At 42.8% G+C, this 22,447-nt stretch overlaps 1 protein-coding gene across 3 annotated transcripts in view; it reads left to right on the top strand.

The window, feature by feature from the left end:
* Positions 1-22,447, top strand: part of LOC109903850 (leucine zipper protein 1-like) — an 81,331-nt gene that overhangs the window by 40,752 nt on the left and 18,132 nt on the right. For all 3 annotated transcript variants that reach the window (XR_004202792.1, XM_020500840.2, XM_031788404.1), the window contains exon 3: positions 14,855-18,117. Coding sequence is in view for 2 of the 3 variants with exons in the window: in XM_020500840.2 (XP_020356429.1) it covers positions 15,094-18,117 (3,024 nt within the window). In the remaining variant the exon portion in view is untranslated. The remainder of the gene's footprint in view (positions 1-14,854; positions 18,118-22,447) is intronic.

Raw genomic sequence — 22,447 nt, 5'->3', positions numbered from 1 at the left:
AATTGACTCTCCATTAGTCTTACATGGAATTCTCGTCTGGTTGCTTTTTTTGTCAACAAAAATGATAAATAATTTGTAATAGTTCGTTTTCTTTCAGGGTGTCTCGTTATCGTCAATAGTTTGTTAGGAAAACGTTTTTGGACAATCTTCCTCTTTTGCCTTCTTTCATACTTTCTCTCTTACCTCTGCTTTTAAGGCTTCTGCATGCAAGTTTAGTTTTGCTCCTAGCAGAACTCGGTTAGGTGATGTGAACATCTGTGCCTCGCGTACTCCCTTAAAACACCTTTGCTTGGAAATACGAGAAAAAAGTGGCAATAGTACTGTTTGTCCCCCTTGAGGCGCCGTAGCAAGTATATACTTCCTCACAATAGTCAGAATTAATCTGATGACTCAAATCTTTAATACATTTTGACATTTTTACCGAGGAGGATTTATTTAATCCATTTTAGATTAAGGCTGTAACATAACAAAATGTGGAAAAGTCAAGGGGTCTGAATACTTTCCGAAGGCACATTGTATCTAAGATGTTTGATGCAGTATTTCTCAATTGAAAAAATTTGCATGAAAACAATTTGTCTCTGTCATTCAAACATTTCATTTGAAGAATCCTTACGGTTGACCAAAAACAGACGAAGGGCCCTTCGTAGACTTCGACTACCGAACTTTGCCTTGCCTCAGGAATTTTTTTGTGTGTGTGTAACAGATGTGAAATGGCTAGCTAGTTAGCATTGCTGCGTGCTAATAGCATTTCAATCGGTGACATCACTCGCTTTGAGACCTTGAAGTAGTGGTTCCCCTTGCTGCTTTTGTGGAGCGATGGGTAACGATGCTTCGTGGGTGACTGTTGTTGTGTACAGAGGGTCCCTGTTTTGCGCCCGGGTAGGGGCGAGGGGACGGATTAAAGTTATACTATTAAATTGATGCTGTTGACCTGGATCACTGGTTGCTGAGGAAAAGGAGGAGGTCAAAAGGGGGGTGAGTGTAACCGATGTGAAATGGCTAGCTAGTTAGCATTGCTGCGCGCTAATAGCATTTCAATCGGTGACATCACTCGCTTTGAGACCTTGAAGTAGTGGTTCCCCTTGCTGTGCAAGGGCCGCGGTTTTGTGGAGTGATGGGTAACGATGCTTCGTGGGTGACTGTTGTTGATGTGTGCAGAGGGTCCCTGGTTCGCACCCGGGTAAAAGTTGTTACATGTGCACGAACAGCCGAAACAAACAAAAACATCACAAAATGTCGTAATACTATGTGCACGAACTGTTTCGGATGGGAAGCATGTGAACGCCTGTACTCTCTATCCTCCCTGCCCATATCTCTGTGAGTGATATGCTGTTGGCTGGTGGAAGCAGGGCCTGGTTGTATCTGTGCCAGGGCCTTACCACCCACAGCAGGGAGGCTGCATACCCAGGTTGATTGGGGACCCAGAAAAAGTCTGGGTTGCTGGGGTGGTATTGAAGAGGAGATGGGAAGGGAATGATTTTTATTTATTTTATTTTATTTCACCTTTATTTAACCAGGTAGGCTAGTTGAGAACAAGTTCTCATTTGCAACTGCGACCTGGCCAAGATAAAGCATAGCAGTGTGAGCATACAACAAAGAGTTACACATGGAGTAAACCATTAACAAGTCAATAACACAGTAGAAAACAAAGGGGGGGGTCTATATACAATGTGTGCAAAAGGCATGAGGAGGTAGGCAAATAATTACAATTTTGCAGATTAACACTGGAGTGATAAAAGATCAGATGGTCATGTACAGGTAGAGATATTGGTGTGCAGAAGAGCAGAAAAGTAAATAAATAAAAACAGTATGGGGATGAGGTAGGTGAAAAGGGTGGGCTATTTACCAATAGACTATGTACAGCTGCAGCGATCGGTTAGCTGCTCAGATAGCTGATGTTTGAAGTTGGTGAGGGAGATAAAAGTCTCCAACTTCAGCGATTTTTGCAATTCGTTCCAGTCACAGGCAGCAGAGTACTGGAACGAAAGGCGGCCAAATGAGGTGTTGGCTTTAGGGATGATCAGTGAGATACACCTGCTGGAGCGCGTGCTACGGATGGGTGTTGCCATCGTGACCAGTGAGCTGAGATAAGGCGGAGCTTTACCTAGCATAGACTTGTAGATGACCTGGAGCCAGTGGGTCTGGCGACGAATATGTAGCGAGGGCCAGCCGACTAGAGCATACAAGTCGCAGTGGTGGGTGGTATAAGGTGCTTTAGTGACAAAACGGATGGCACTGTGATAGACTGCATCCAGTTTGCTGAGTAGTGTGTTGGAAGCCATGATGGCAAACAGTTTGATCATTATGACCTTGTAAGGCGTTAATCCAGACTGTTTTTGTGTCTAGTGAATAGAACTTTGAAGGAGCTAAGTCAAACAACACAAGACCACTTGCAGAACGTTGTTGTCCTGTCTCAGTATGTGTCTCTGTCACCCGCTCTCACCTCTTTTGATTTAACAAATTCTTCTTCACAGACACACACACTGAGTCAAACATGCAGACTCACACACACATTAGTGCATGTGCACAAACACTTTTGAGACCAATGCAGACGTTCGGACACGCGCACGCACACAGGGAGCTAGATGGTTGAAAACAGGCCACCTGGGTCCATGGAGACAGTCACCCACACCCAGGCAGATTATAGTGCACGTGCTGGGCATAACTACTCTGATTAGACTGGCCTCTTTCTCTCCTTCTGGTACCATGCAAATATTTATCCAATAATCTCCCTTTCCCTCTTTTCTTTGGAAGGACAGCCGTTTCGGCTTTGTGACTCAAAACAAAACACTCCCTGAATAGCAAAACCTGAAGTAAAGAGGCCAGCTTGTTCTTCTTAGAAAACCCCAATGTATTCAGACAACTTCGAACGACTCCAAATCCAAAACCAGACTACATTGAATGGTTGCGTTTCATGAATGCCGCACACACTGAATGGGAGATTTGGAAAGAGATTGTGGGGGGGGGGAATAATGATTTACTATTGAATAAGCCTTGAAGGCATTAGTTTAATATGTGTGTTTGCTATTGTCTATTTTATATTTTATTAAGCATTGGTTTGTAGCACGGACGGACCTGTTATGAAAATGTGAAAGTAGTTACTTTGTTTGTATGTTGTTTTGTGAAAGGGCACAGACAACACGGAAGAGTTGTTATTGATGTCCTCGCAGAGAAGCGGCATCATCTTTAGTCGCCATGTCACTGTGGTCAAAACAGATGTACTTGAGCGTAAACAACTCTATTTGTCTATGAATGAGGACATTTCATTACTCATACCGTATACAGTCATTTCACGAGGAGAAAATATCAAATGTATTTTTTTTTGTCCCATTTCAGTTGTAATTCATGAACAGTTAGTCCTGAACCACGATTCTATTGAAACATCAAACTTATTTTCATAACTTTTTTTTTTTTTTTTTTTTTTTTTTAAGCTGCAAGGAAAGAGACATGACAGCACAAGAAACGACAAACCGAACATTATGGGATGGTTTTCTCTTTCTTGGAAAAACAAAAAAATGCAGCACAGGCATCAGGTTTCAACCATCTTGTTGCCAGTATCCAGCAGCGCAGCTGAGGACAGCCAAGAGTCCCATACTTCCAGGCCTCGGTGTCTTAGCTACTATCACACCACAAACAGACACGCACAGACAGACCGACCATGTGAAGATGAGGTTGAGGCCATTGTCATTGGCTACGGGCACCGAGCCGTCGGTTATTAACAAATGTTTGAGCAACATGAACCCGAGGCTAGACTTCCAAAGTAAAGTCAAGTGCAAGGGAAAGTTCTAAATTTTTACTTTATTTCTCTCCCTCCCTCTTTCATGGAGGGAACAGAATGTACTGGGAGCTGCAGGCAGGAAGAGAGTGGCTAAGGCCCTAATGATATGGTGCATGATTGTAACCTTGGTGCAGCACAGAACAGCAGCTCACTTCGCTTCTCCAGTGACTGGGAGCGCTTTCACTTCCAAAACGCTTTGGTGTTTTTGGCACCCGTACATGATCTGACCCCTATCTCACTCCTTTCTCTCCTTCTACTCCTCACTTTCTCTCTGTCCTTTTCCTTGTCTTTATGACGCTGTCTTGCTCCTCCATTTTTTTTTGGGGGGGGGGGGGGGGGTCGTGTGTGTGTGTTTTCTATTTTCCACTTGTTTTATCTCCTTTGTCCTGTTCCCTCGCTTTTGTCCTCTCCGGCTTGTCTTCACCTCTCTGCTGCCTCTTCCTTGTCAGGTTTGCAGTGAATCTTGTCCTCTGCCACTCTGTAGGTACCGATCCTTACTGAGTCCCACCTCATATAACCCTCTGACCTGGACCCCTTTCAACCAGGGCATTTCAGGGCTTGTATTTTATTTGACCCAGAATGCCCTTTTTCCTCGTCCTTTTTGCAGTTGCTCAGTGCCCCCTTTCCCCTTATCTCAATTACATTAGAGTAAAAAAAAAAGGGGGGAGCCTGAAAGTTAAGGTGTTCTATTTGAAATATTTCCCTTGTTGTTGAGTACAGTACAGAGGCAACACGAGGTGAGGACATGTTTTTAAGAAGTAAGAATGACTTCAGATGGTGGGATCTCGGTTAAACCAACGTCTGTCGATCAATAGCTCCGAGGGCAATGGTAAGTGTTCTCTTTCTGTCCATCCCTCAGTCTCTTGTTTTTCTAACTGCAGTGTTATGGCTGGTTATGAACAGACCTAGTTGTGAGGAATGTGCTCAGGAAAACAGGGGCATTTGTAGCTTCCCCCTTCAGGTTTTTCATAATTGACGAACAAAGCAATGTTCTCTCAGGAATGAAACAGCGTGTTCTATTTGGTCGCCGGTGTAATTGCCTCAGCAGCACCCCCTTCGTCCCACCCCCGACTGCTTCCAAACCTGTTCTTGCCCAATCAACTCCACACCTTTGCCGTTGTTCGATAATAATGAAGACAAATCTTGTGACCACATCGCCTAATCATTCAAAATGTTTGGCATTCGGCACGGTGTGGCAGGTTGGGCGTCTAGAGAAGCCAAAAAAATGAAAGGGTGTAGCTCCTCTCGTTCCTCGTGGGCACCCAAGTGTGCAGTCTTGTCGCTTCACATTGTGTGCCAGACTCTCATTCCTTTGCCCCTTCCGTTAGGCTGGCATGAATGCAGCTAATGAGGCCATAGCTCCGATAAGCGCAGGTATGTTGATTGCCTTGGCAGATGCTGCCTTGCCAGAGTCGCTTTGCACGCACTGCTGGTTCTTAAAAGCGTTTAGCTGGCGCGGTTGGCGTGCGTGTCTGAGAGTGGGGATGCTGGGACCGACCTGGCACAGCAATATGGGGGCGACTGCCAAGACGGGAGTCCAGCCCACTGGGGCCATTTGGACCAGGCCTGGCCCGAGATCAGAGCACTTTCAGCTGTTCTGACCCAAGAGACTTGACTTTATGAGACACACTCAAGAGGGAATGGCATACGTGAATACCAGACTAAACAGGCAACATCTGAATGATGTTACACGAAACAGTAAAAAAATATATATAATCGAAAGGTGTTTTGGTCTAGGACTGGACAGGCAGTTCTGGGAATCACGGCAAATACATTCTGCATTATTTTCAATTGACAATAATAGACTCCCAACAATCCCTAAAAGATTACAAAACCACCAGACCTCATGAAAGAGGAGAATAATTCAACTGCTTTAGCGAAACTCTTTGATTTTAAAATGTGATGTTTTATGAAATAATCACTGCCATGTTTACGCTCCCTAGAAATTCATTTGATTCATGTTGAACAAGGCATTTTAATGAATTGCGGGCAGAGTGGTTGGGGCAATACACAAAATGAGAAGAGATTTTAAAAAAATAAAAAATAAATGGGCTCTGTTGAAACAGGCCCTAATAACAGTTTAACAGTTTTACCCATTGGAATACAATAGACCAACATTCAAAAGACAGATGGAAGGATTCAAGTAGGCTTAAGTGTGTTACTCATACACACAGACACAAGATTTTGGATTATTATACTTTGATGCCTAGTTTGTTGGTCATTGACGTTGGTGATTCAGAAAATCAATCCCTTTAGTAGTCATTTTTCTGTACTCCCAAGTTCTGCCCCTTTCCTTCTTCTGGCTATCTCACTGCTAGAAACTGCTGTGCTTTTAGAAGTGACGATCATTGAATGTGGACGAGGGGGGCCAGAAGGAAAGGTATGGAGGAGGGTGGGGGGAGGGTGGAGATGGTTGTAGACCAGGACCTGAATCATGCATGAGAGGAAAGCACCAACGATTTCATAGGAAACATGCTGACAGGCTGGCTCTCTGTGTTAATGTCCCATGTTCTCATCATCAGAGAGGCCTGCAGCTCACCAGGGTGTTGCCAGATACCTGTTTAGTAGCTTTGTATAGGTGTCACGTGGATTATTTAATACAAACAGTGTTGTGGTCTAATCTCCCCATTTTTTAAGTTTTAACATGCAATACAAAAGCCTGCTGATATTCCTGGTCTGACCGAAATATGGACTGCCTTTTCCCGCCAGGCATTCATGACGTGCAGTTGTACAGCTTGTATGGTGCCTTCAGGAAGTATTCCCACCCCTGGACTTTTCCCACATTTTGTTGTTACTAAGTGGGATTAAAATGGATTTAATTATTTTCTATCAACGGTCTACAAAAAACACTGTGATAGTAGAAGAATTCAAACATTTGTAAAAAAATAAATAATATATATATATATTTTTTATAATAATAAAAAACACTAACAGTCAAGTTTGGACACACTACTCTTAATTTTGTTTACTATTTTCTACATTGTATAATAATAGTGAAGACATCAAAACAATTAAATAACACATGGAATCATGTTGTAACCAGAAAAGTGTTGCACACTCTTGGCATTCTCTCAACCAGCTTCATGAGGTAGTCACCTGGAATACTTTTCCAACAGTCTTGAAGGAGTTCCCACATATATGCTAAGCATTTATTGGCTGCTTTTCCTTCACTCTGCGGTTCAACTCATCCCAAACCATCTCAATTGGGTTGAGGTCAGGAGATTGTGGAGGCAAGGTCATCTGATGCAGCACTCATCACTCTCCTACTTGGTCAAATAGCACTTACACAGCCTGGAGGTGTGTTGGGTCATTGTCATGTTGCAAAACAAATTATGTACCACTTATGATTATGAACCAGATGGGATGACGTATCGTTGCAGAATGCTGTGGTAGCCAAGCTGGTTAAGAGTGCCTTGAATTCTAAATAAATCACAATGTCACCAGCAAAGCACCATTACACCACCACATCCATGCTTCACGGTGGGAGCCACACATGCAGAGGTAATCTGTTCACCTACTCTGCGTCTCACAAAGACACGGGGGTTGGAATCGACCATGCGTGAATCAGGTCTTCAGTCTCCTCTGAACAGTTGATGTTGAGTTGTCTGTTACTTGAACTCTGAAGCATGTATTTGGGCTGCAATCTGAGGTGCAGTTTATTGCCTGTTTTCTGGGGTTGATACCTCTGCTGCAGAGGACAAGTTCATTAGAGTTAACTCTGGGTCTTCCTTTCCTTTGGCGGTCCTCATGAGAGCCAGTTTCTCCGTAGCCCTTGATGTTTTTTGCAACTGCACTTGAAGAAACTTTGTAAATTCTTGAAAGTTTCCAGATTGACTGACCTTTTATGTCTTTAAAGTAATGATGGACTCTTTCTCTTTGCTTATTTGAAATCTTCTTGGACTTTTACCAACTATGGCTTGTGACAACACCACTAAATGGCTCAAACGCATGAGGAAGGAAAGAAATTCCACAAATTAACTTTTAAGAAGGCACACCTGTTAATTGAAATGCATTCCAGGTGACTACCTTATGAAGCTGGTTGACAGAATGCCAAGAGTGTGCAAAGCTGTCATCAAGGCAAAGGGTGGCTACTTTGAAGAATCTTACATTTTTTGCTTACTACATGATTTCATATGTGTTATTTCATAGTTTTGATGTCGTCACTATTATTCTATAATGTAGAAAATAATAGAAAACAAAGAAAATCCCTGGAAAGAGTAGGTGTCCAAACTTTTGACTGGTACTATATATGAAAAATAAAACTGGCTCTTGATTACGTAAGTATTTAGTCAGTACATGTTAGAATCACCTTTGGCAGTGATTACTGGGGAGAGTCTTACTGGGTAAGTCTCTATGAGCTTTCAACACCTGCAACATTTGCCAATTCATGTTTTGCAAAATTCTGCAAGCTCGTTCAAATTCGTTGTTGTTAATTGCTGGACAACCATTTTCCGATCTTGCCATATATATTTAAGTCAGAACTGTAACTCGGCCAGTCAGGAACATTAACTGTCTTCTTGTTAAGCAATTCCAGTGTAGATTTGGCCTTGTGTCTTATGTTATTGTCCTGCTGTATGATGAATTCATCTCCCAGTGTCTGATGGAAAGCAGACTGAACCAGGTTTTCCTCTACGATTTTGCCTGTGCTTAGCTCTATTCCGTTTCCTTTTTATACTGGAAAAACTCATCAGTCCAAGCATACCCATAACATGATGCAGCCACCAGTATGCTTGAACATTTGGGGTGTGGTACTCAGTAAAATGTTTAGGGCAAATCCAATATATCACTTTAAATTCAGGACAAAACGTGTATTGCTTTGCAACATTTGCCACCATGCTTCAAAGGGATGGATATTCAATGTCTTTTTATTTTTACCCACCTACCAACAAGTTAATTTTTATTTTTATTTTACCTTTATTTAACCAGGCAAGTCAGTTAAGAACAAATTCTTATTTTCAATGACGGCCTAGGAACAGTGGGTTAACTGCCTGTTCAGGGGCAGAACGACAGATTTGTACCTTGTCAGCTCGGGGGTTTGAACTTGCAACCTTCCGGCCAATAGTCCAAATTCTCTAACCACAAGGCTACCCTGCCGTGGGCCCGTAGGGCTCTACAGTGCAAGCATTACATTCGCATTTGTGAGTCAAAAGCAGTGGTGGAAAAAGTATCCAATTGTCATAGTTGAGTAAAAGTAAAGATACCTTTTTAATAGAAAACGACTGAAGTAAAAGTGAGTCACCCAGTAAAATAATACTTGAGTAAAAGTATTTAGTTTTAAATGTATTTAAGTATAAAAAGTAAATGGAATTGCTAAAGTATAAATAATGATTAAGCAAATCAGACGGCACCATTTTCTTTAATTTACGGATAGCCAGGGGCACACTCCAACACTCAGACATAAGCTCTGTTGTTTTTCAATGTTATTTTGAATCTGCTGCTTCAACTGATAACGAATAAACGCGGTCTACTACTAGTCACATCCCAAATCTCACAGACAGTGACATGGCTCAAGTGGCTCCGTTACCACGGTAGCCTCCCACCCTTAAAGGGGCGGCTGAAAATTCTGTCTGATATTTTTATCAGACTCTGGTCTGAAATGAAATTGAGCGATCTACCACATTTGCTTCTTACGAATACATTTCTTGTTTTAGAAACATTACGAAGCATGGTCATCAGTTAAAAAAAAATTTTTTTTATTATGGCGTACAAATATTTTGGCTGGTGATAAAAACAGATTGGCTGGTGGGGCAAAAATGACATTTTGGGCCCTGTTAAACACTAATATTGCACACAGAGTCCATGCAACTTATGTGTCTTAATATGCACATTTTTACTCTGGAGCATATTTAAGCTGACCATAACAAATTGGTTGAATACTTAGACTTCAGACATTTCAGCTTTTGGCCAGTGACACACATCTCAATTGAAAATGATGTCTTAACAAAATGTGGAAACGGTCAAGGGGTGTGAATAGGACTGTTAAGGTGACCATATTACCGCCACACCGGCAGTCACTAGTCATGACAACAGTCAAATTCCACTTGAGCGTTTTGTCACGGTTATTAGGATTCTCTAAGCTCTGATGCTGCTGATGGTCATTAGTAGCCTTCCAAACTCGCTAACTACCTGGTACTCAGCACATTTAATCCGCTTTACAACGGGTGTAGAGCCTAACTGGCATACGTGCATAGTGTGTGAGTTTCCAGTTTGAGGAAGATAATTCTCACCATAAAAATGCAACTTTACAATAAATGCATTACATACATAATTACATTTGCGGTCACTTTTGAGAATGGTGTTTTCCTGCTAATTGAACATTCACGCTTATAGCCTACTGTCGTGTGTGCATTGCTGTGCTAATAATGTGAAGAAATAGCTTTAATAGTTAACATTTTTAGCTAAACGTTCTGATCTGTTGCGTCAGACTCATTGCTTAAAACAGTTTTTTTTATGCTAGGGGTTGTATTCATTTGGGCTCCCACAACTGTCTCAGACTATTTTGGAATATTTATTTATTGTTCAGAATATAATAGGTCAATGTTTGTTCTATGGGGGATAGTAGATGGACATAGGCTAATGCTTTTGCTGTTCGTTAGCCCTACTCATGTTCTTGTCTGACAAAGTAAATGTGGACAGTTCTTCCAAAAAGCCACTCTTCAGTAAAAGGCACATGACAGCCTGCTTGGAGTTTGCCAAAAGGCACCTAAAGGCCTCTGACCATGAGAAACATTCTCTGGTCTGAAGAAACCAAGATTGAACTCTTTGGCCTGAATACCAACTGTCACGTCTGGAGGAAACCTGGCACCATCCCTATGGTGACCGCATCATGCTGTGGGGATGTTTTTCAGCGGCAGGGACTGGGAGACTAGTCAGTATCGAGGGAAAGATGAACAGAGCAAAGTACAGAGAGATCCTAGATGAAAACCTGCTCCAGAACACTCGGGACCTCAGACTAGGACAAATGTTCATCTTCCAACAGGACAACAAACCTAAGCATACAGCCAAGACAACGCAGTAGTGGCTTCCAGATAAGTCTCAATATCCTTGAGTGGCCCAGCCAGAGCCTGGACTTGAACCCGTTCGATCATCTCTGGGGACACCTGAAAATAGCTGTGCAGTGACGCTCCCCAACCAACCTGACAGAGCGTGAGAGGATCTGCAGAGAAGGATGGGAGAAACTCCCCAAATACAGGCATGCCAAGCTTGTAGCGTCATACCCAAGAAGACCCGAGACTATAATCGCTGCCAAAGGTGCTTCAACAATTTACTGAGTAAAGGGTCTGAATGCTTATGTAAATGTAATCTGTGTTGTTTAAAAAAAAATACATTTGCAAAAAATTCTAAACCTGTTTTTGCTTTGTCATTATGGGGTATTGTGTGTAGATTGATGACAAAAAAAACGATTTAATCCATTTTAGAATAAGGCTGTAACGTAGCAAATTGTGGAAAAACTCAAGGGGTCTGAATAATTTCTGAATGCACTGTAACTAAATGAAGCATATAGGAGTACTTGTTTCTTTGTTAACCGCTCAACACAGAATAGCCGCATGTGCGCACTTCCTCAAATAGTTTGGAGAAAATATCCTTTCATATTTTATTGAGCTATGTTCAATTATATTCTTCATGCTATAAAATAATGCCACGGAATTCTAAGCCAGTCTTACCTTCTAAATGAACTAGTGAATACCACAGCCGTATGGCATAGCCAGAACATCAGGACAACTGAGTATGTTCTTCTGAAATAGGTTACATTTTCTTCATATCATGTTTCCTTAGACCTGTTTAAATAACGAATGGATTTATTGTGATGCTGTAGGCCAGAAATATTATTTGGCTCCTGACAGCCCCCCAAATTAATTATGACTTTTTTTTTTTTGACCCCAAATGCATTGTCCCAAGAAGGAAGTACCTAAACAATGCAAAGGTTACATTTGAACTTGCTTCATGAGGAGAAAGATTGCAGGAGTCAACTAATAAAGCAGACAGCGGAACATTTTGTGGTGCTGCTGAAACGTAAAGCTGGAACCGCAGCGCAATCAATAGGTGAACAGCGCCTGGTGCTGAAAATATAGCTGACTTGTTATATCAGTGTTGCCCAGCAACATATGGAGGAAAAGCTACACCAGTCAAGTAATTCATTTCAACAATCTTCATTGTAATTTGACTTTACAAACAACAAGAGGGCTTATGCCTATATAAAATAACTTAGCTGGCTGAGGTAGGCTTAGACTATGAGGCTTAACAGAATCTTTCACAAAAAGATATAGCCGAATAGAAGTGGGCTTTTTTAAAAATAGGCCTTCTTACGATTTGTAACTGGCCAAAACTGTAGCATACATAATAAACAGAAAATACTGTCAGATTGAGATCTAAATATTCCTAGATAAGCACTCACAATAATGTTAGTATTGACTAAATACAGTCATATAGGCCGCTAAGTTACTTACTCACTCAATGGGAAGTTGCATTTACCCTCGGACACGATCTTGTGGATGTCGGGTAAGATGGATGTGATTTTGACCTCGATTGACTTGTGAAAGCCGGTTCCTGTTGTGAGTCTATATTGTGTTCATAGAGGAAAATGAGGACTCGCAGAGATGTAAGTCGATCCAAACATTAGCACATAAAATGCACATTTCTTTACTGTGTTGTATTCCTCTGAGCATGCCACCCAAAACACACACAAGCACGCCTGAGTGCATTCATTGATTTGCCTCGATGTCTGGAATTAAATCATTTCATTTTCAATTGTGGCCTCATTCAGCGAGGGTATCGTTTTCTTAGCAAGGGAGGAGAATTCTCCACCTGGGTGGACTGAGAGGATCACATACAAACACTATCTTTTGGCATGATGTCGTCTTCAAATCTGGTGGAGAAGTTGTCAGCTGCTTGATGAAAATCTTCCACCTCCGTGACAATGCTGCGGCCTGGACCCTCTGCCTGTCGTTTCCAAATCGAATGACTCAAGCTTCCTAGTAAAGGCCTCAAGTTTTTCCACCATGTCCACAACAGTTTTCCCTCTTCCTTGTAACTACATATTTAACCTGTTTAAGTGACAGAATATGTCAGCCAAAAAAGGTGTGTGTGTAGCTTGCAGTTAAGGCTTCAATGTTTCTGTGTTGGGCCTCTGTCTGGGACAGGAAGGCCACTTTGAAATTCCATGCATCGACTCAGAATGACGTCTGAGATTTAATAATTTGCTGACAGCAACATAATCATTGCAAATACGACACACTTGCTTGGCATTGGGAAAATATGGTAAGATGAACGCATATCTCTCTGTACACTCTTCCCGGAAACTTCCATTTTCATTTTCCGCCTTTCTTTTGATACTTTTTGAGGGCGACATTTTCTCTTGCTATCTAGCTAATTGTTTTGAAAGAATGTTGACGTTAGAAAAAGTAGTGTAGCCTACTGTAGGCTACGTAGACCTGTTTTTCCCCACCAATCAACGCACTTAGAAATAGCCAAAAATAATAATTGAATAGAGACATGGTGATTTTATGAACTTAATCAGATCGAAATTATTATGTTATTGTCACTGAATGTATTATGTACTAATCATATGTGTTAAATGTTGTTCAATTTGTAGTTTAGTAGGCCAATTAATTGTGGTAATATTTTATAATAATTATGATCTGGCCCGCCGACTATTAGCTGATAGAATTGTTGGGACAAAGGCCAAACCTAGTCGACCAACACTGGTGTAGGCTATATTGCATGGATTTATTAGACTTTTTAACATGAAAATGTTCCAAAGTTCTGCATCAGGCTGTGTGTGATAGCCAGGAGATGCTAAATGTGTTTATGTTAATTAATGGTAAATTACTGTGAGACCGGAAGTTATTATTATCACTGGCTGACCAAATTTCATGACCGGCACAACCCTAGGTGTGAATACTTTCTGAAGGCACTGTATACACTGAGTGCACAAAACATTAGGAACACCTTCCTAATATTGAGTTGCACCCCCTTTTACCCTCAGAACAGTTCAATTCGCCAGGGCATGGACTCCACAAGGTGACGAAAGCGTTCCAATTATGCTGGCCCGTGTTGACTCCAATGCTTCCCACTGTTGTCTCGTTGGGTGATGGAATATTATGGATAATATGGCAAAACTGTTGAGCGTGAAAACCCCAGCAGCTGCAATTTTTAACACACTCAAACCAGAGTGCCTGGCACCTAACACCATACCCTGTTCAAAGGCACTTAAATATTTTGTCTTGCCCATTCACCCTCTGAATGGCACACATACACAACTCATGTCTCATGGCTTACATATCCTTATTTAACATGTCTCCTCCCCTTCATCTACACTTATTGAAGTGGATTTAACAGGTGTCATCAATAAGGGATCACAGTTTTTACCTGGTCAGTTTTGTACACTCAGTGTATCTCTCCATGGTCCTGATCATGAGTGGTGTTTAGCAATGCCCTGTGCTTGTTGCCATGATGACAGCCATGTGAGTGGAAGCTTGTCATTTGGATATACTGCTGTCAGCAGAACGGCAGAGAAATCAATGCTGGGACGTTGGCAGAGGCTGCAGGAGGCAAGAAGGGGGGAGTAGCGTTCTTTTGAATGCTACCCTCCAGTCTCCAGTGGCCATACGACAAGGCAAGGTAAAAGGTATCTTCGTAGAATTGCTGTCATAGCATGTCATTTTGGTTGTAGTGATTTTAATCATCTGTCTAGGTTACAGTGTGCATTTACTATGTATGAGCACTTGCGTATGTGTGTACGTGCTGAATTACGCTGGTCCTCTTTTTTTTCCCACCCATTTGCCCCAGCCCTTTGCATTACTGGGTGTGTTTGGGCCCAGCTCTTCTCATGGTTTGTGTTGCAGTAATCAGGCGGAACTGTGAAATCATATGCTGAGTGTGCAGGTCTGCTACACGGTGCAATCAAGTACAGTCAAACCATTTCTCACTCTCTGTGGACTACACTCTTTCACCATCTTCTCGGTCCTTATGTGTTCTCAACGGTTACTGAAATGTTTGCTGATCCTCAGAATCACTTTGAGGTCGGTCAGTAATAATTTCTAATTTTGTTGCAACTCTGTTATTTTTTTCTTTCAGGTGATAGACACGCATGTTGACCATCAAGCTGAGGGGAGTTGAAGGAATAAGAACCAACCAAAGAAAAAGGGAGAAGACATTGTGTGGAGAGGAGAAAGGGACTGAACATAACTCAACATTACGGACTTGTGACTCATCATTTTAACCAGAGAAGGACTGCCACACAAATGTGGACCTCCCAAAAAGTAGTAAAATAATTTCCCCTTTCCATATAGAAGACAACAGCAATAATATCTGTGATGTCTGAAAACAAAGACATAACGAATCGCCACCTGCGGCACAAGCTGCAAAGCCTGGGACGACGGCTGGATGAGCTTGAGGAGGCCACCAACAAGCTCCAGAAGTCTGAAGATGAGCTGCTGGATCTGCAGGACAAGATCATCCAGGCAGAGGGCAGCAACTCCTCCATGCTGGGCGATGTAGAGGCGCTGCGCAAGCGGCTGCTGAGGATTGAAGGCAAAGACGAGGAGGTGTGTAAGGCAGAGGATCTCTGCCGCACAGTGAGGGAGAAACTGGAGGAGGAGGAGAGCTTGACCAAGGACCTAAAGTCTGAGATTGAGCGCCTGCAGAGGAGGATGGCTGAGTTGGAGAAGTTGGAAGAGGCCTTCGGCAAGAGCAAGTCAGACTGCAGCCAGCTCTGCCTCAATCTCAATGAAGAGAAGAACCTGACCCGGAAGCTCTCCTCTGAGCTTGAGGCCCTCAAGGCCCGTGTGATGGAAGTGGATGCATCAGAGGTAAGGCTGGACCGGGCTGAGAAGTTTCTGGCAGGGGAGCTGGAGCAGCTCAAGGGCCTCACTCAGACTTTTGTGAGTGAGAGGAAGAGGCTCCTGGAGAAGCAAAGGGAGGATGAGAAGCTTATACTAAAACTGACAGAAAAGCTGGATTGTCAGAAGAACAGGATCGGCCGAGCAGATCCCAGCCGCACAGACTTGAGGGACCTCCGCATTGAAGATGACCTCTCATCTGGCCTGACTAGCAAGCTGGGGCGCAAGAAGAGCGTGGACTACCTGAAACTGGGCGATGACGTTGGGCTAAGGAATAAGTCAGAAAATGAGAAGAACAGCCTTGATGGCCAGGAAGACAACAAAGTCAAGGAACTCACACAGGAAGTTGAGAGGCTGAAGAACCGGCTGAAGCAACTGGAACTAGTGGAGGAGGATCTCAAGAACACAGAGTCAAAGAGCGGAGAGCTGCAGGAGAAGTTCCAACAGGAGAGGTCCCGCAGCAGAGCCCTCAACGATCAGGTGGAGCAGCTTAGAATGCAGCTGTGCAGTCACGGCAATGGAGGGCTTAGCAGTCCAGCAAAGGTCCTTGAGAATGGCAAGGCAGAAAATGAAGAGATCAATGTCCGGGGTGGGTTCAGGAAGGACAAGCCTAAGTACAGGAGTGCTGCAGCTGCAGAGCCAGCCGCCCCCAAGTACAAGAGCAGAGAGCTGTCCCCGCAGCACAAGAGGGAGACCAAGCTGAGGAGCAAAGAGCTGAGCAACTCTGAGGAAATTTCTCCAAAGTCTGTCAGGAGGGCACTCAGTCCTTCACACAAGAGCAGGAGGACACCAAAGACTGGATCTTCAACTGCCTCTGACAATGTAGTGAAAGAAATAGGTAGAAGGGTGGAGGACAAAACAACAAGGGGAGGAGCCCATACTCCTGTTAGCACGTCTTTGAGTGACAGCAAGAAGGTCTCGGTTCTTAATCGCTACCCTCCAGCAGCTAATGACCAGAAGCCATGGAAGACATCTCAGAAGCCAAGTGAGAGTGAAAGCAAAAAGAGCCAAGTGGATAAGTTTTCTAGATTGAATGTTGGTTGTGACAGTGAGTCAAACAATTCTGTTGTGGTGCCTGAAAGCTCAAGCAAGACCAACACAGTCTCCCCTCCTGAAAAGGATGCTTCTGAGTCTGACCTGGTGTCTGTGGACCTGGTTCAAGAGGCTCCTCCAGTGTCAAACCTCTCACAGGCCAATGGGTCGTACACTGCCTACAAGTCCCATGTGTCCCCGCTGGTCAGTGATCATGGCTCTGAGGGTCACTCTTCAGCCTCTGAGACTGAATCCAGTGGGTCCAGGCCCTCAGAACCAGAGCCTGTGTCTGAGGTGGCAGCACTGAGTAGCAGAACCTCCAACTCTCCGAAGTACTCTAGATACTCTCGCCTACAAGACTCCCAGTCAGAGGGTTCCTCCACCAGGAGCTCGATTGACGAGGAGCAGAACAGGCTGTTGATGGCTGAAGGGGGATATCTGGAGCCCACTCACACCCCAGCAGGGATGGAGGTCCGCAGGGTCTGCAGCCCACGGGAAGCCCTGAGGTCAAAGGCAGTCATCAAGCCGGCCATTGTGGAGATTGATAGGAAGGAAGTTATGATATCCGGAGTCGGGGCAGAGTTCTTGACCTCCAATGGCAAGCCCAAAATCTCCACGAAACCTGTCCTGACCACCAACAAGATGACCAGCAGCATCACTATCTACCCCAACGATCCCAGCTCTTCCAGGACCAGCAGCCGCAGCAGCAGTGTATCCAGCGAGCCACCAGTCAAGGAACGCCACACGTCCACTAGCAACATTGTCATCGGGCCCAGTGAGCACAGGGGGAACATCTCCATCCCCTATGAGATCTCCATTCCCAAGAGTGAGATCACCCTCCGGCCATCCATAGATGGCCCGGACAAAACAGATCAACCAGGGGTGCTAGGGATGGCCCGTGCGGAGACGCACCTACGCCCCCGAAGCAGCTTCAGCCTCCAGTCACCGGAGACCATCTCAGACTTCAACAACGACACAGAGTCAGGTTTCGAGAGCAGCAGTAGCAGCACTACCACCGTCACCAGCTGGAGGAGACACCACGGCCACCACACCTCCCAGGACGACGGTCTCCCAGAGATGAGAAACCTGACTGTGCGGAGCACCTGGAGGAACAGGGGGGCGGCATCTGTGGACGAGCCTGGCCAGGGAGCCAGGCTGGAAGGGGTGGGTTCTGAAGATGAGTTAGAGTCGGCCACCACGTGGAGGGCGTACCGAGCCACCACTGTCCTGGACAAGGAGGAGAAGGTTAATGCCACAGGGGCCTCTACATCACGGGCAGCCAAGCCATCGCCAGCAGAGCTGTACATGCGCAGGATTAAGAACAGTGTGGTGACCACCAGGGACATTGCAGAGCCGGTGCGCCGGAGCAAGAGCTCTCTGTCACCAACTGAGGGAGTTATGCAGAGGAGTATCCCCCACGAGCCTGTCAGTTCTCAGGAGCTCACGCCCCGGCAGACACAACCCATGGTGAGTTTAACTTCTGTACAAACTGTCTTTGAAAAGTATTAGCAGACCTTGTGGAGGCCCCACAATTTAGTATCAAACATGAGGAAATAATTATGCTCAGTGTTTTTAGATTTCTGTCACTTCACTAATCTGACTCAAACAAAACACCATTTGTTTAATTTCATATTAAAGGTGAACAGCAGATTGTTGCCAGCATTTGTCAAATAATACATACTCAGGATGTTTAGTCTTTTGAAGAATGGAAAAAATACTCAACAGAAGCTACTGTTCTTATACCATCTACTTACAATAGTTCTTAAGCCTGTTGCATATCTGGTCATTGAGTCTTGACAAGGAAATGTACAGGGATACTGTATTTGGCTCTATTAATATGATAAAAATGTCCTTGAAGTGGTGCTCAGTATAAAGTAAATACTACAAATACCGAGCTATATTTATATGCTCAAAACTTTTTCTAAATGATATTCGAATAGTGAAATAATTAAATTGCTCAGAGAAATATTTTGTTTTACAAGTAATGCATTTTTTCCCCCCCAAAAAATGTGGCACCCCTGTTTTCAATTCCTTTCAATACTTCACCTTGCGAGGGAAAGGCACTGATCTTTTTTCTAAAATGTTTTATGAGATTGGAGAACACGTTGGGAGGGATCTTAACCTCGTCCCCGGGATTGAATTGCAGGTGCATAGAGCCTAGTAACAGTTTGGGACTATTTGGAAGTTAGGGGTTGTGGATTTACTGAGTGGCATGCTAATCAATTCAAATTCTGAGTGAATCAAACAAATAAAGCATGGCTCTAAATCAAGGCGGGAGAGGGTGGTCACTAGTTAACACAGACCAAAAAGCGTTTTGTTCTTAATTTTTTTTACTTTGTGCCTCTGGAATCTGTGGAAAGCTAGTCGAAACCATGAGGGAGCGAGCCTGTGACAGTTGTATTAGATTGCGAATATCGCCAATCACCCTAAACATATTATTTTTGCGAAGCCAAATTGATTCGGAGTTCAGGCATATAAAGTTTATATGTGAAAACTATTTCTAAGATGCGTACTTCCTTTTTTAAATTACTATCGCTGCTTTGCTTGCGCTTTGAAGTCCACAATGTAGGGGGAACTTCTAAGGGGTTGAGCCTGATGGTGGTGAACTGAGAAAAAATCGGCGTCTGTTTTCGACTATCCTGCCATTTTCATATAATCCAACAAATGTAAAAGCCTGGAGTTTGAAATGGCATTGGCACTTGGGTTGGAACCGGTGCTATGGTTAGATGACATGAAAATAGAGCTCTTTGGCCATGCACACCAGTGGTGGGTTTTCCATCAAATATGGATCCATAAACAGAAAAGAACCCCATAATAGGGATGGAAAGGGCATTTTAAATGCTAATTGAATAATATATATACACTATCGGTCAAAGGTTTTAGAACACATACTCATTCAAGGGTTTTTCTTTATTTTGACTCTTTTCTACATTGTAGAATAATAGGAAACTAAGACATCGAAACTATGAAATAACGCATATGGAATCATGTAGTAACCAAAAAAGTGTTAAACAAATCTAAATATATTTTATATTTGAGATTCTTCCACCATTTCCCTTGATAACAGCTTTGCACACTCTTGCCATTCTCTCAACCAGCTCCATGAGGTCGTCACCTGGAATACATTTCAATTAAGAGGTGTGCCTTCTTCAAAGTTAATTTGTGGAATTTCTTTCCTCCTTAATGCGTTTGAGCCAATCAGTTGTGTTGTGACAAGGTAGGGGTGGTATACAGAAGATAGCTCTATTTGGTAAAAGACCAAGTCCATATTATGGAAAGAACAGCTCAAATAAGCAAAGAGGAATGACAGCCCATCATATCTTTAAGACATGAAGGTCAGTCAATACGGAAAATTTAAAGTTAAAGTGCAGTTGCAAAAACCATCAAGCACTATGATGAAATTGGCTTTCATGAGGACCACCACAGGAATGGAAGACCCAGAGTTACCTCTGCTGCAGAGGATAAGGTCATTTGAGTTCCCAGGCTCAGAAATTGCAGACCAAATAAATGCTTCACAGAGTTCAAGTAACAGACACATCAACAACATCAACTGTTCAGAGTAGAGGTCGACAGTTTATGATTTTTCAACACCGATACCAATTATTGGAGGACCAAAAAAAGCTGATACCTTTTAATCTGCCTATTTTTATTTATTTATATATATATATATTTGTAATAATGACAATTTACAACAATACTGAATTAACAATGAACACTTTTATTTTAACTTAATATAATACATCAATAAAATCAATTTAGCCTCAAATAAATAATGAAACATGTTCAATTTGGTTTAAATAATGCAAAAACAAAGTGTTGGAGAAGAAAGTAAAATTGCAATATGTGCCATGTAAAAAAAGCTAACGTTTAAATTCTTTGCTCAGAACATGAGAACATATGAAAGTTGGTGGTTCCTTTTAACATGAGTCTTCAATATTCTCAGGTAAGAAGTTTTAGGTTGTAGTTATTATAGGAATTATAGGACTATTTCTCTCTATACCATTTGTATTTCATATACCTTTGACCATTGGATGTTCTTATAGGCACTATAGTATTGCCAGCCTAATCTCGGGAGTTGATAGGCTTGAAGTCATAAACAGCACAATGCTTGAAGCACAGTGAAGAGCTGCTGGCAAATACAGGAAAGTGCTGTTTGAATGAATGCTTATGAGCCTGCTGCTGCCTACCACCGCTCGCTCAGACTGCGCTATCAAATCATGGACTTAATTATAATATAATAACACACAGAAATACGAGCCTTAGGTCGTTAATATTGATACGGAAACTATCATTTTGAAGACAAAACATCAGTGAAATACAGAACCGTTCTGTATTTTATCTAACGGGTGGCATCCATAAGTCTAAATATTCCTGTTACATTACACAACCTTCAATGTTATGTCATAATTGCTTAAAATTCTGGCATATTAGTTCGGAACGAGCCAGGCGGCCCAAACTGTTGCATATACCCTGACTCTGCGTGCAATGAACGCAAGAGAAGTGACACAATTTCCCTAGTTTAATATGGCCTGCTAACATGAATTTCTTTTAACTAAATACGCAGGTTTAAAAAAATATACTTCTGTGTATTGATTTTAAGAAAGCATTGATGTTTATGGTTAGGAAACATTCGTGCAACGATTGTGCTTTTTTCGCAAATGCACTTTTGTGAAATCATCCCCCGTTTGGCGAAGTTGCCTGTCTTTGTTAGGAATAAATAGTCTTCACACAATTTGCAACGAGCCAGGTGGCCCAAACTGCTGCATATACCCTTACTCTGTTGCACAGATTGCAAGAGAAATGACACAATTTCCCTAGTTAAAAGACATGTTAGCAGGCAATATTAACTAAATATGCAGGTTTAAAAATATATACTTGTGTATTGATTTTAAGAAAGGCTTTGATGTTTATGGTTAGGTACACATTGATGCAACGACAGTGCTTTTTTCGCAAATGCGCTTGTTAAATCACCCGTTTGGCGAAGTAGGCTGTGATTCAATGATAAATTAACAGGCACCACACCAATTATATGCAACGCAGGACAAGCTAGATAAACTAGTAATATCATCAACCATGTGTAGTTAACTAGTGATTATGTTAATGTAACCGACGTGAAATGGCTAGCTAGTTAGCGGGGTTTGCGCTAATAGCGTTTCAACCGGGTGACGTCACTCGCTCTGAGACCTTTAAGTAGTTGTTCCCCTTGCTCTGCAAGAGCCGCGGCTTTTGTGGCGCAATGGGTAACGATGCTTTGAGGGTGGCTGTTGTCGATGTGTGCAGAGGGTCCCTGGTTCGAGCGCAGGTAGGGGTGAGGAGAGGGACGGAAGCTAAACTGTTACATTAAGATTGATTGATTTTTATAAGATATGTTTAATGCTAGCTAGCACCGTACCTTGGCTCCTTGCTGCACTCGCATAACAGGTAGTCAGCCTGCCACGCAGTCTCCTCGTGGAGTGCAATAATAGTAAAATGCCTTTTCATGTAAAACGCATTACTGATGAGTGAAAATTACCTTGAAAATTAAACAATCTCTTTGCGCATCCTCAGAACTCTAGGTTACATTTACAGTCCGCGCTGTAAACAATGTAGGCTACTGTCAATGCCACGTGATGTCTGAAGGAGCAGTAGCTCAATGCGCCATACATAAATACAACATTCTAAAGTGTGTTGTTTTTATTAAATTAAGCATTTCAAATGTAATGGTATATCCTTGTGTACCATGGACAATTCAATTTAAACTCATCTTTTTCATGGTTAAAATAGGCCTTTTAACGTCTGGTCGAATATGGGCATTTCC

The sequence above is a fragment of the Oncorhynchus kisutch genome, linkage group LG14 (genome assembly GCF_002021735.2).
Source record: "Oncorhynchus kisutch isolate 150728-3 linkage group LG14, Okis_V2, whole genome shotgun sequence".
NCBI lineage: Eukaryota > Metazoa > Chordata > Actinopteri > Salmoniformes > Salmonidae > Oncorhynchus > Oncorhynchus kisutch.
This window is presented reverse-complemented; position numbering and strand designations above follow the sequence as displayed.